Source organism: Mus pahari, chromosome 15 (assembly GCF_900095145.1).
Source record: "Mus pahari chromosome 15, PAHARI_EIJ_v1.1, whole genome shotgun sequence".
NCBI lineage: Eukaryota > Metazoa > Chordata > Mammalia > Rodentia > Muridae > Mus > Mus pahari.
In genome coordinates this window covers 54,369,553-54,381,845 of record NC_034604.1, presented here as the reverse complement: position 1 = coordinate 54,381,845, position 12,293 = coordinate 54,369,553, and the positions used below count along the sequence as shown (strand labels likewise).

At 48.3% G+C, this 12,293-nt stretch overlaps 1 protein-coding gene across 1 annotated transcript in view; it reads left to right on the top strand.

Moving 5' to 3' along the window:
• Positions 1-1,957: 1,957 nt before the first annotated feature.
• Positions 1,958-12,293, top strand: part of Myoz3 (myozenin 3) — a 14,013-nt gene continuing 3,677 nt past the window's right edge. The window contains exons 1-3 of the mRNA XM_021215101.1: positions 1,958-2,054; positions 3,498-3,559; positions 11,018-11,172. Coding sequence (XP_021070760.1) covers positions 3,499-3,559; positions 11,018-11,172 — 216 coding nt within the window. The 5' untranslated portion in view covers positions 1,958-2,054; position 3,498. The remainder of the gene's footprint in view (positions 2,055-3,497; positions 3,560-11,017; positions 11,173-12,293) is intronic.

Sequence of the window (12,293 nt, the reverse complement as noted above, 5' to 3'; positions counted from 1 at the left end):
GGCAGGGCCAAGCTGAGTCAGAGTCCTGTGCCCTGGTACTACTGTCTCACTGACGTTGGGATTCCAGGATGGGAGGCAGATGTTCCATGTGAGTTCAGACAGTTATAATGAGATCAGGATCACCGGGGTCCTATTCTCTTCATGGGCCAGCTTTGGCCCAGAGAGAGGGATTGTGTTCCCACTTCCAGTGAGGCTATCCTTTAGATCAGTGGTTCTCAACCTGTGGGTCTCAGCCCCTTTGGGGGGGAGTGTCAATCGGCCCTTTCACGGGGGTCACCCAAGACCATCAGAAAACATATTTACATTACAATTCATAACAATAGCAAAATTACAGTTATGGGGTAGAGACAAAAATTATTTTATGGTTGGGGGGAGGTGTCACCAAAACACAAGGAACTGTTTTAAAGGGTTGCAGCATTAGGAAGATTGAGAACCACCGCTCTAGATGCTGGCCCAGCAGAGATTGGCCTTAGCAACCCAAGAGGCAGAAAGCTGAGTTTGTGAGCAGATTCCAGGATGCTGCCTCAAATGGTGTCAGAAAGGCCGACTGGGACCATCTGCACTGATAGAGCCAGGTGCTTGCCACCGTGGATCCAGGGAGCTCATGCAGTGCCCACCCCTCCCTGGGACTGACTGTGTTCCTCTAATAAATCATAACTTCTGTTGGAACCTGTCCTGAGTACAGTCAGTACCTGACAGCCTGCTGGTGGCTTTACCCCCTCACCTCTTGCCCAGGGCTCAGTGATGGAATGAGCTTACCATCTGACCCCGCCTACTCCTTCCCTCAGCTTCCATTTCCAGACCCTCTCCAAGTTTGTGGGCATTATCCAAGTGCTCCTCAATATCCCCTGCTCCTCTCCACCCCTTCTGTCCCTGCCCTTAGCCAGGCTACCACACAGTCTCTCAGCCTCTACTCTGGCCCCCTTCAACCATAGTGTATAGCAGATCTGTCTCAGGAAAATAACCTGATGATCACCGCCACCCCACCAGCTTAGCCTCTTCATCAGCCCTTTATAACACAGTTTCCGTTTGGAAAACGGGTCCCTGCCCACCTGTCTCAGCCCCAGCGCCACCCTCAGTCCCAAGCTCTGGTCCTCCCAGCTAACCCCAACAGTCTTTGCAAGAGGCAGTCCTCTGCCTGCAGGGTCCCTGGCCCCTCCACCTGGTGAGTTCCCATGAGTCTTGCATCGTCCAAGATGCAATGTCAACGCCTCCTCCTCTGGGAAGCCTTCCCAGGCTCTAGGCTGAGCTGGCACTCTGTTCCCAGCTCCCTGAGTTCTCTCGGAGCAACGCTCAAGACACAGCACCAAGACTGTTTTACTGGTTGGAGTCTGAGCTAGCTGAGCTCCTTGAAGATAGAGTCTTGGCATATTTGACTTTAGCCCCTGGATAGAGGCTCGGAGAATATGAGAAGAAAGCAGGGAGGGAGAGAAGGAGAAAGGGAGGTAAGGAAGGCATGAGAGAGGAAAGGAGACAGGGGAAGGAGGGAAGGAGACAGCGGAGGGAGGAAAGGAGGGAGGGAGAAAGGAAAGGAGGGAGGGGAGAGGAAGGGAGGAAAATATATTGGGGAACAGTTCACTCATTTATTTCTCCATCTGTCCACACTTCATTCAACCAGCAAACATCTGTTGAATTTCTATGGGGCCGTAAGCTTGGACACTAGGGACATAACAGTTACCAAGCTTCAGCGAACGCAGCCAATCCCCGGCATTCCCAGGTGACTGAAGAGTTCTAATGTGGATGTGTGTAGCCAGGGGGTGCAAGCCCTTCTGTTTGCAAGGGCCCGCTGCCGGGGCACCTGTCTTCCCCAGAGCCCAGTGCTTTAAGCATCTGGCCCCGGCTCCTGTTGCAGCCCGAAATAAGGCTGTGACCCACGGACAAGACAAGAATGATTCTTGTCAGCTGAAGGCGGCACTGGCTGTAGGGCACACCCTGCTCACTGACTGCTGACCTGGGAGACTGCAATAGACACAGGCCATAAAACTCCAGCTCCCCGACTGAAGTGTTAATCTTGGGGGTCTGACATTTCTTCCCATCTACTGTGGCCCCACCAGGTACAGGCATCATTCTCTCCTCTTTGGGAGCTCTTGGGACCTAGGGGGAGTGGGTGGAGAAGATAAGGTGATTTTTAGGGCCTTGCAAGCAATCTGGGGAGTCTGGGCCTTACAGAGGCTTAGGGACTGCAGTAGGAGGAAGGGAGTTATAAGTTCCAGAGTCCTGGACATTAGGTGGGAAGGCTGGGGTTAAAGGTAAGGGAGAGGTAGGCGATGTCTCCTCTCAGCCTGCAGAGAAACAACTCCCTGAATATTAGAGACCTTTTTCAGATCCTGTGAACATTTATTTGGAGGACAGATCTGACGGTGCCGTTCTAACCCAGATAAGTCTCAGTTGGTTCTTGTCAGTTATCTTGTGACCCTAACCCTCAACTGTGTGCGGGCATGCTCAGATTTGCATTCAGTTTTAAAGGTCCACAGATGTCCCGAAGCCCATCCCTACCGTTTAGTCCAACCAACGTTTAGTTAAATTACAATGGGGGGAAACTGAGGCACAGAGCTGGCAAATTACTTGTCCGTACTTACAGAGAAAGTCAATGAAGCGTATTAGACCCAATTCAGTGTTTTCCAGGATCCTATTGGGTATGGGGACACAGGTGGAAGATGGAAAGACCTGAAAGCCATGGAGGGAAGCTGAGAGAGGCAGGCAGGGACGAGAGACTGAAGTTGGAGTTCCCTTTTCTGACCCACATTAAGGAAACTGGGTTGGGGGCTCACACACGTTCTTTGGGGATTGCATTTGTCAGCTGGCTTCAAGATTCCTGGGAAGCATTAAGAAGTGAAAGGGAGGGATGAAGGAAGGGTAAGAGAAGAGATGGCAGGTAGGGACAGTGGAGGGCTGGTGGGAACAACTGAAGTAAGACAGGTGGGCAGGGGCCAGATTTGCAGAAGGAGAAAGCTACAAAGGGTTCTGTAGAGGTGGAGCTGGTAGAGTTGAGCGGTTTTACTGGCATTTCCCTGCCAGAGCTCTGCTGCCATGGAAGTAGATGAAAGATGGAAGATAGGGGAACCGGATGCGATGCATTTGCCCATCTTATTGAACTAACCTCGGAACCAAGTACCAGTGCGAAGACCCCAGGGTAGCCCTGACCTGACTCATGATCCCCAACCTCTACCAGCCTCCAAGTAGAGCTCTTAGGTGAGCAGGTGACAATTGTGCCCCAGGTCCCACCCACCCCACCTGGAAGCCCCAGGCATGGGGACAGACCCTAGGAAGAAGCCCTTAAAGAGAGAGACTTCCCAGTAGAGTAGCTTCTGATTTGTGTGGCCACCTTGGCCCACAGTCTCCCCCCACACAGAAACAAACCTTAAATGCCCTCCAACTCTAGTCTTTGCCTGTGACTACGGTCAGCTCAGGGCTGGGGCTGGGCAGCAAAGACTTAGAGGAGGTCTCGGGACAAGAAGAGGTTTCCCGAGCCATTTGTGGGAGTTTCTCCTCCACAGGATGATCCCCAAGGAGCAGAAGGAGCCAGTGATGGCTGTCCCCGGGGACCTTGCTGAACCAGGTAAGATGGATCCAGCTCTTTGTCTCCCCCAAACTCTTTCCGGTCTCAGATTATGGCCATTCAGGCCTGCTGACCCCAGGGCTGGCAAGCAAGTGTGGGTTTCACAGCAGCCCCTAGGCATGTCTGTGGAGTATATCACTGGTCACACTCCTGATACTCCCTGGGGCTTTTGTGGGAACTTACCCTGTCTTCAGTACAGCTGAGCATCCCAGACTGGGCCTTGGTTCCAAGACCACCTTGTACCCAGCCCTTCTCTAAGGCTAACATGAACTCCAAGGATTGGTCCCGGATTCAGCTTAAATGTGGGTCCCACTCGGGCCTCAGGGCAGGACAGGTAGCCCAGCCTCATTTCTAGGAATAGGATTTGTGGGGCATGGAGGGACTGGAGGGAAGGTGGCTCAGCTGGACTCAAGCCATTTTACTAAAATGCGTCTTAATTTTATGAAAAAAAAAATCACCCCAAAACCCATGCTCAGCAACTTGACAAGGTACCTTTGAGCACTCTCGCTATAAACATGGAGTTTATTAGGGCACGTCAGATATTCTAAAAATTAATCCAACTAAGGTGGGAGTGACAAGTTTTCATGTGGTCTTAGTGGTTCTGTGTGGCTGCTTAAAATCCAGATCGATAGCATCAGCTCCTGGGACCATGGTTTGGTGTGGTCGTTGGGGGTGGGGCCCACATCTTTTGGATAAGTGCCCAGGTGACTGGCCCAGATGGCAGCAGAGACACTCTGATAAATGTGTACTCCAGAGCTCCTTTGCTGCTCAGTCAGGGTCAGAGACTGAAGGACTCAACAATTATACTGTATGGCTTCATTTTTAGAGATTTTTTTTTTTTTTTGAGACAGGGTCCTTTATATCTCAGGTTGACCGCAAACTTGCTATAGGGCTGACAATGACCTTAGAGAGTGCAGTGTGTGTGTGTGTGCATGCGCGTGCGCGCGTGTAGGGGGAGTGTCAGGAGGCAGGTGGATGAGTGGGTATGTGGATGTGTGTGCACACAGAATCCAGGGGAGGACATTGGGTTTCCTGATCTATCATTTCCAGCCTATTCCTTTGATACAGGATATCTTAGGGTTTTACTGCTGTGAACAGATACCATGACCAAGGCAACTCTTACAAGGACAGCGTTTAACTGGGGCTGGCTTACAGGTTCAGAGGTTCAATCCATTATCATCAAGGCGGGAACATGGCAGCATCCAGGCAGGCATGGTACAGGAGGAGCTGAGAGGTCCACATCTTCATCTGAAGGCTGCTAGCAGATACTGACTTCTAGGCAGCTAGGTGGGGGTCTTAAGCCCACACCCACAGTGACACACCTACTCCAACAGGGCCACACCTCCTAATAGTGCCACCCCTGGGCCGAGCATATACAAACCATCACACAGGGTCTTCTGCTAAGCCTAGAGCTAGGCTGACTAGCCCACAGGCCCACAGGACCGTTCTGTCTCTGCCCTCCAGCAGGGCTGGGGTTTTAGCTGTGCTCTGGGATACAGTATAATAGTTGAGTCCTCTGTCAAGTACTGATGCTTACACTGGAAGACTCACGCAGTGCATTTTATGCCTCTTGTCCATGGAGTCAGTTACAGACTGACTCTCGCATGGCTAAAAGAGTCTCAAAGCCCACCCCAACAATGACACACTTCCTCCAACAAGGCCACACCTCCTAACACTGCCACTCTCAGGGCCAATCATATTTAAACCCCTATACCACCAAATATATTAATGCCATTTTAAAATTAAAAGTGGCTCCTGAAAAGCAATAGCAATCACTAAGCAGTGGCGGCAAACCCTTTACTCCCAGGACTCGGGAGACAGAGGCAGGCAGGTCTCTTAGTTTGAGGCCACTTGGATCTACAGAGTGAGTTTCAGGATATCAGGACCACACAGTAAAAAAACCCTGTCTTGAAAACCCAAAACCCCAAAATAATAAATAATAAATAAATAATAAAAAATTTTTAAAGAGGCAGTAACAATCAAAGCACTTATCATTATTGCTGGGCTCTGTGGGTTAGGCACGCTGTTGGAAACCTTTATGTATTCAACCGAGCCACAACAGCTCTAAATTACATATTAGCATCCCAGTTCTACAGACAGGAAAGAGGGCTCAGAGGAGCCAGGTGGTTACGAATGCTATGCAGCACAGCTGGGGTTTGATTGTTGGTCTCCCCGTCTCTAGATTCACTGCTTCTATTGTGGTTTTGTAAATAATTTATCCAGTTACAATATTCAGACAAGTGCCCAGAGAGGTGGTTCAGTGGTTAAGAGCACTGGCTGCTCTTCCTGACAACCAGGATTCGGTTCCCAGAATCCACAGGGGGGCTCATGACTGTTTGTAACTTCCGTTCTAGGGGATCTGACACTCTCTTCTGGGTTCTGTGGGTATTTGTATGTCTGTGGCACACAGACATACATTCAGGGAAAACATCCATACATAAAATAATTGTTTTTGAAAAATTCAAAACAAAACAAAACAAAACAAAAATACCCTTGAATGGCTTTGAAAGCCCTTCCTAATGAGACAATTGGAATAGATTGACCACTGTCAGCATACTGGTGAAAAATTTTCTCCTCTACATTTTTATATGAATGCAGGTACATGGACCATGGTCTCCTGACCAAGCCAGCTCAGTCATCAGGGTCTTGAGGGAGGGAGTGAGGACTGAAAAGAAAAAGACAATTGGCCAGGCGGTGGTGGCGCACACCTTTAATCCCAGCACTTGGGAGGCAGAGGCAGGCGGATTTCTGAGTTCGAGGCCAGCCTGATCTACAGAGTGAGTTCCGGGACAGCCAGGGCTACACAGAGAAACCCTGACTCGAAAAAAAAAAAAAAAAAAAAGACAATTGGACAAGTATGTGTGCCACATACTCCTTGTTCTCAAATATTTTTTGAAGGAATGACAGACACATTCCCCTTCCATTCTAAGTATGTTAGGAAGTCCACTGAATGGAGTGGTTGGTGGCACATGTGAATGGCCTGAGCGTCTAGTGCTGCCTCCACTTGTCTCTGCAGTCTGTGCACTCTCCCACGCTGTGAGTTTGACGACACCTCCCCTCAACCCCTCGCTAGTTTCTACTACCACCTCCCACATCTTTGTCTCCTCGGGTGCTGGCCTTCTTTGTTGTCACCAGGAGAAAGGTGAAGCGGCTAACACAGAACACCTGCTCACACCTGTGCGATCCGGTTCTGCAGCTGGGCTGAGGGCACCTGCTCTCCTCATCGAAGGCTCAAGAACACTCCTTCATCACCTTTCCTCCCTCTCTTGCATCGCCAGCTCTTATCCATGCCCTTCATGAAAAACCCCTCCTTCCTGATTCCACGGCTGCCTGTGGCCACCGCCCTGCAGAGCTGTTGGACATACTTGGCTAACATTTTTTACTTTCCAAATTCCCAAACTGAAATGGAAGTAGGATACAAGCCCCACAGCCCTCCTTTATTATTGGTTCCAAAATTAACTCAGAAGAGCGTGATACTTTCCCTGAAGAGCATGTCACCACCCCCTCCCCAGATTCCACAACCAGAGGAAGAAAAATAACAGTCCCTGTTTGTCACAAAAAAATATTAGCAGTAATAATTTAGTGTTCGTCCATATTCAGATTTAACTTGATAATTTAGTTTAATTTTATAACTGCATTTCGAAGTTTCTAAAGTTTTTAAGCTGGACAGTAGTGGCACACACCTTTAATCCTAGCACTTGGGAGGCAGAAGTAGGCAGATCTCTGAGTTCGAGGACAGTCTGTTCTACAGAGCCAGTTTCAGGACATCCAAGGCTACCCAGAGAAACCCTGTCTCAAAAAAAAAAAAAAAGCACAATTTTTTAAAGACTTATTTATTTGCATTTTGGGGGACAAGGGGTGGTGTTTTTGTCTACATGTATGTGTAGCACATTCATGCAGTTCTGGCTGTGGCCAGTAGAGGGTGCTGAATGCACACCAAACACTGCTCTGGAACTGAAATTTCAGACAGGTCTGCGCCGCCGCCTTGATGGTTTGAGGAATTGTACCTGCGTTCTCAGCAGGGGCAGCCAGGGTTCTTAAACGCTGGCCCGTCTCTCCACTCCTGTTTGTAGTTTTAATCAGGATCCAAGTGAGGTGCATGGTTCTTGTTCTGTTGCTATATTTCTTAAATATTATTTAATCTAGAACAACTCCCTTTCTTTTCCTTCCTTCCTTCCTTCCTTCCTTCCTTCCTTCCTTCCTTCCTTCCTTCCTTCCTTCCTTCCTTCCTTCCTTTCTCCTCTTGTTGGAAGAAACTAGAGAGCTGCACAGCTGCACTCAGAGAACATTCTGCATCCTATTTCTGACTCATCACCCCTTTATTCCACTGTCCGTTTTCTCTTGACCCCTCATCAGCCACACTTTCACAGGCAAATGCTCTATGGACATTGCTTTAGTGGAGTTTACCACTGGCCCAGCTCGAAAACTCCAGGTCTCGTCAGGTTTGCTACGTCAGCAGAATTTGACTCCTTAGGCTGCCCCTTGTCTCTGAAGTCTTTCGGGAACCCCTTCTCTCTGTTTTTGCCTTGCTGGCTCCCCTAGGTTTCCAGGGTATTTTTCTCCTCCACCTAAACTGAGCAAAGTCGTTGGTTCTTTGTTTTGCTTTCTCCCTGATCTCATTCAGCCTGCCGGCCAAAAGTGGCATTTATTCACCCGTTGACACAGGAGTCTTTTTGTCTGGTTTTAATATGTATATTTCTGTGCTAGAAGAGATTGGCCTTAGGTCTTTCACTTGCTGGGGAAGTGCTCTACCACTGAATGGCACCCCCACCCTGTATTAGATGTTGAAGACTGGCAATGTTAGCTAAGAAGTCCACATAGCACCCTCTCCGACCACCATCCTTAGCATGCCATCACTTTGTCTTCCAGGAGATTTCCTTTGTTGGCTAAATATATACTTATGCCTTTTACCCTTAGGTAAACACAGGCAAAGGGGATGGGGCCCAAACACTTAAGGGCAGTCAGCAACCCTGAAAATCCTCTGATTCTAACCCTGAGGAGAGAAATAAACATAATGTTCTCCATTGAAAAGCAACATGAGGGGACCGGAGAGATGGCTCAGCTCTTAAGAGCACTGACTGCTCTTCCAGGGGTCCTGAGTTCAATTCCCAACAACCACGTGGTGGCTCACAACCATCCGTAAAGGGATCTGATGCCCTCTTCTGGTGTGTCTGAAGACCGCTATAATTGTACTCATATGCATAAAGTAAATAAATAAGTCTTAAAAAAAATAAAAGAAAAGCAACATGAGACAGGCATGAGGTTGTATACTTGTTCATGGTAGTCCTCAGCCATGCAGCAAGTTCAGGGACATTCTGGGTCACACGAGACTGCCTCAGAGCACAGTGGGTAAGAACATTTGGCTGCCAAGTCTGACAACCTGGGACCCAGAGGATGGAGTAGGAGAGCTGACCTCTGCAGGTTTTCTCTGGCTGCCATGTGTGCTGTGGCATGGACTACCTCCTAGAACTTACTAAATAAATGGATGAATATAATAAAAACAAAAATGTGGGAAAAGGAAGAGTAAATGAAAGTAAAATATTGCTTATAAGCTCACCATGCAATACATTTTGATCTCTAGGTTTTTTTTTTCCCTTTGAACATTAGCCTTATACTTTCAAGTTCCTCCTTGACGTTTCCACCTGAATTTCTGTCAGACTCCTCAGACTGGAAAGGTGCCGTTGTGTTATGCTGTTGGTTTGGCTTCTGGTTTTTCGTAACAGGGTTTTTCTGTGTCGATCTGGCTGTCCTGGAACTGGCTCTGTACCCCAGGCTGGCTTTGAACTCGGAGATCAACCTGCCTCTGTCTCCTGAGTGCTGGGATTAAAGGTGTGTGCTGCCAAGGCCCCAGAAAACACAAAGGTATCTATGTTGCTGCTTCTGTTTGTTTTACAATGTAGCCCAGCCTGGCCTTGAACTATTCCTTCCAAAAATATCCTTAAGTTTTCAGATAATTGGGAGAGTTTGAACAAAACTCTCCATCGAGAGAATGCCTCCATGAGATCCAGCTGTAAGGCATTTTCTCCATTAGTGATCAATGAGGTAAGACCCAGCCCATGGTGGGTGGTTCCATCACTGGGCAGGTGGTCCTGAGTGGTTTAAGGAAGCAGTCTGAGCAAGCTATTGAAAGCAAGCCAGTAAGCAAAGTCCCTGAGTCTCTACTTCAGTTCCTGCCTCTATGTTCCTGCCCAGATTTCCCTCCATGATGACCTGTGGCGGAGACGGTTAAGCCAAATAAATCTTTCTGCCCCACGTTACTTATGGTCAGGGTGTCTTTATCACAGCATTAGAAAGGAAACAAAGAATGTTTGCTTTACCTAAGTTACTGTCTTGGTCAGGGTTTTTTTTGTTTGTTTGTTTGTTTTTTGTTGTTGTTTTTTGAGACAGGGTTTCTCTGTGTAGCCCTGGCTGTCCTGGAACTCATTTTGTAGACCAGGCTGGCCTTGGACTCAGAAATCTGCCTGCCTCTGCCTCCCGAGTGCCACCACACCCAGCTCTTGGTCAGGGTTTTTTGCTTTTGTTTTTGCTTTTTTTTTTTTTTTTTTTTTTTGTCCAGGACAGCCAGGGCTATATAGAGAAACCCTGTCTCAAAACAAACAAACAAACAAACAAACAAAACAGGGTTTTATTGTCTCAACAAAACACCATAACCAAAAAAGCAAGTTGGGGAGGAAAGGGATTGTTTTACATTTCTAGATCCTAACTCATCGTTGGCAGAAGTCAAGACAGGAACTCAAGCAGGGTTGCAACCTAGAGGCAGGAGCTGATGCAGAGGCCATGGAGGGCGTTGCTTATTGGCCTGGGATTGGGATGGCTCCCAGTGGGCTGGGCCCTCCCACATGACGGAAGCAGAGGAGGAGCCATGCTAGCCGGGGAGTGTGCTAGCAGCGGAGTCAGCCTGGAGCAAGATTGAGGTCCAGGAGTGTCCACACCCCGAAAATCTCATCCTGGGCTGGCATGTAGGCTTTCAACTCCACCTCTGCCAACTTTGAGGTAGTCACGTAGCCTGAGGGTTTCTTGGTTAACAGGTTAAAACTTCCTCTCGCCTTAGAAAGTCATGGCCAGCAAGCACCTGGAATTCCTCTTCCTGTAAATAAGGCATTCCCAGCGCCTTAGCCCCAGCCAAAATTGTACACTCACCCCCAAAACCTCTACCCACTCTCCAAAGGCTTAAATAGCTTTTGTTCCCCCAAATGAATGAGCTGCTCAGTGAAGCCTGCCTCCTGAGAAGTCTGTTTCTCTCTAAGCTCACCCAGTTACCTTAGGTCTCCGTACCCATCCTGCCAATCAAGGGCCGGGGAGTGGAGTGGGAATGGTAACACACCCAACAGAACGTCCCACGGACTTGCTTACAGGCTAATCTGATGTGGAAATTTTTTTCAATTGAGGCTTCCCCGGAGTAGTGGTAGGGCTTCCTTGAGGTGAGATAGTAAGAGCCTTCTCTGACCTCTCTCACAGTCCCTTCACTGGACCTGGGGAAGAAGCTGAGCGTGCCTCAGGACCTAATGATAGAGGAGCTGTCTCTCCGAAACAACCGCGGATCCCTCCTCTTTCAGAAGAGGCAACGCCGGGTGCAGAAGTTTACCTTTGAGCTATCAGAAAGTTTGCAGGGTGTGAGTAAGCCATTTGGGGAAATCAAGCCAAGAGGAAGCCAGAGAGGCCCTCTGTGGATGGCGGGTGGTAGGTGGCCGGGGAGTGGGGTGTCCCTTTTGTGCACCCATTAGATTAGGCACTGGGCTGTTGACCTTGGGTCAGATGCACTTCAGACTTCAGCTTGGTCTTAGGGAGGAAATATAGAAGAAGGCTATAGAACAATGGTTCTCAACCTTCCTAAAGCCATGGCCCTTTAATTAGCTCCTTATATTGTGGTGGCCCCCACCCATAAACTTATTTTTGTTGCTACTTCATAGCTATTGTTATGAATCATAATGTAAATATTTTTAGAGACAGAGGTTTGCAAAAGGGACCCTGACCTACAGGTTGAGAACCGCTGCTGTAGAAACATTGGCCAACAGACAAAACTGAGGATGGGGGTAGTGTAGCTCAGTTGGCTGAGTGCTCGCCTAGTGTGCAAGAAACCCTGGGTTCCATCCCACGCAATACCCCAAACCAATGTGGCGCTACACATTTGTAACCCTAGCGTCTGAGAGGTAGAAGCCTGGTCAGGGTTTCAAGGTTGTCCTTGGCTACAGACCAAGTTCAAAACCAGCCTGGGCTACATAAGTAATCCTGCCTCAAAATAAAACAAAATAATGTTTCACAGGTGGCAGGTAATTTTGGAAAATACTGATAAGGTTAAGAAATGGCTACTTCTGCCAGGTGCCTGAGACAGTGCTTCCTAAGGGTCTCATATGTATGAGGTGGGATGCTGTCATTCTACCATCCCTCCCAGAAGGGAACTGAGACTCAAGAAGTGTCTTATTCTGACTAGAGTTTACAGTAACAATGAGTGGTATTGCTATTTCTCCATCACAGGCACTGGCTCATCACAGTGAACCTTCAACACTTCTTTCTTTCTTTCTTTCTTTCTTTCTTTCTTTCTTTCTTTCTTTCTTTCTTTCTTTCCTTCTTTCTTTCTTTCTTTCAATTATTTTATTAGATATTTTCTTCATTTACATTTCAAATGCTATCCCGAATGTCCCCTATACCCTCCCCCCACCCTGCTCCCCTACACACCCACTCCCACTTCTTGGCCCTGGCATTCCCCTCTATGGGGCATATAAAGTTTGCAAGA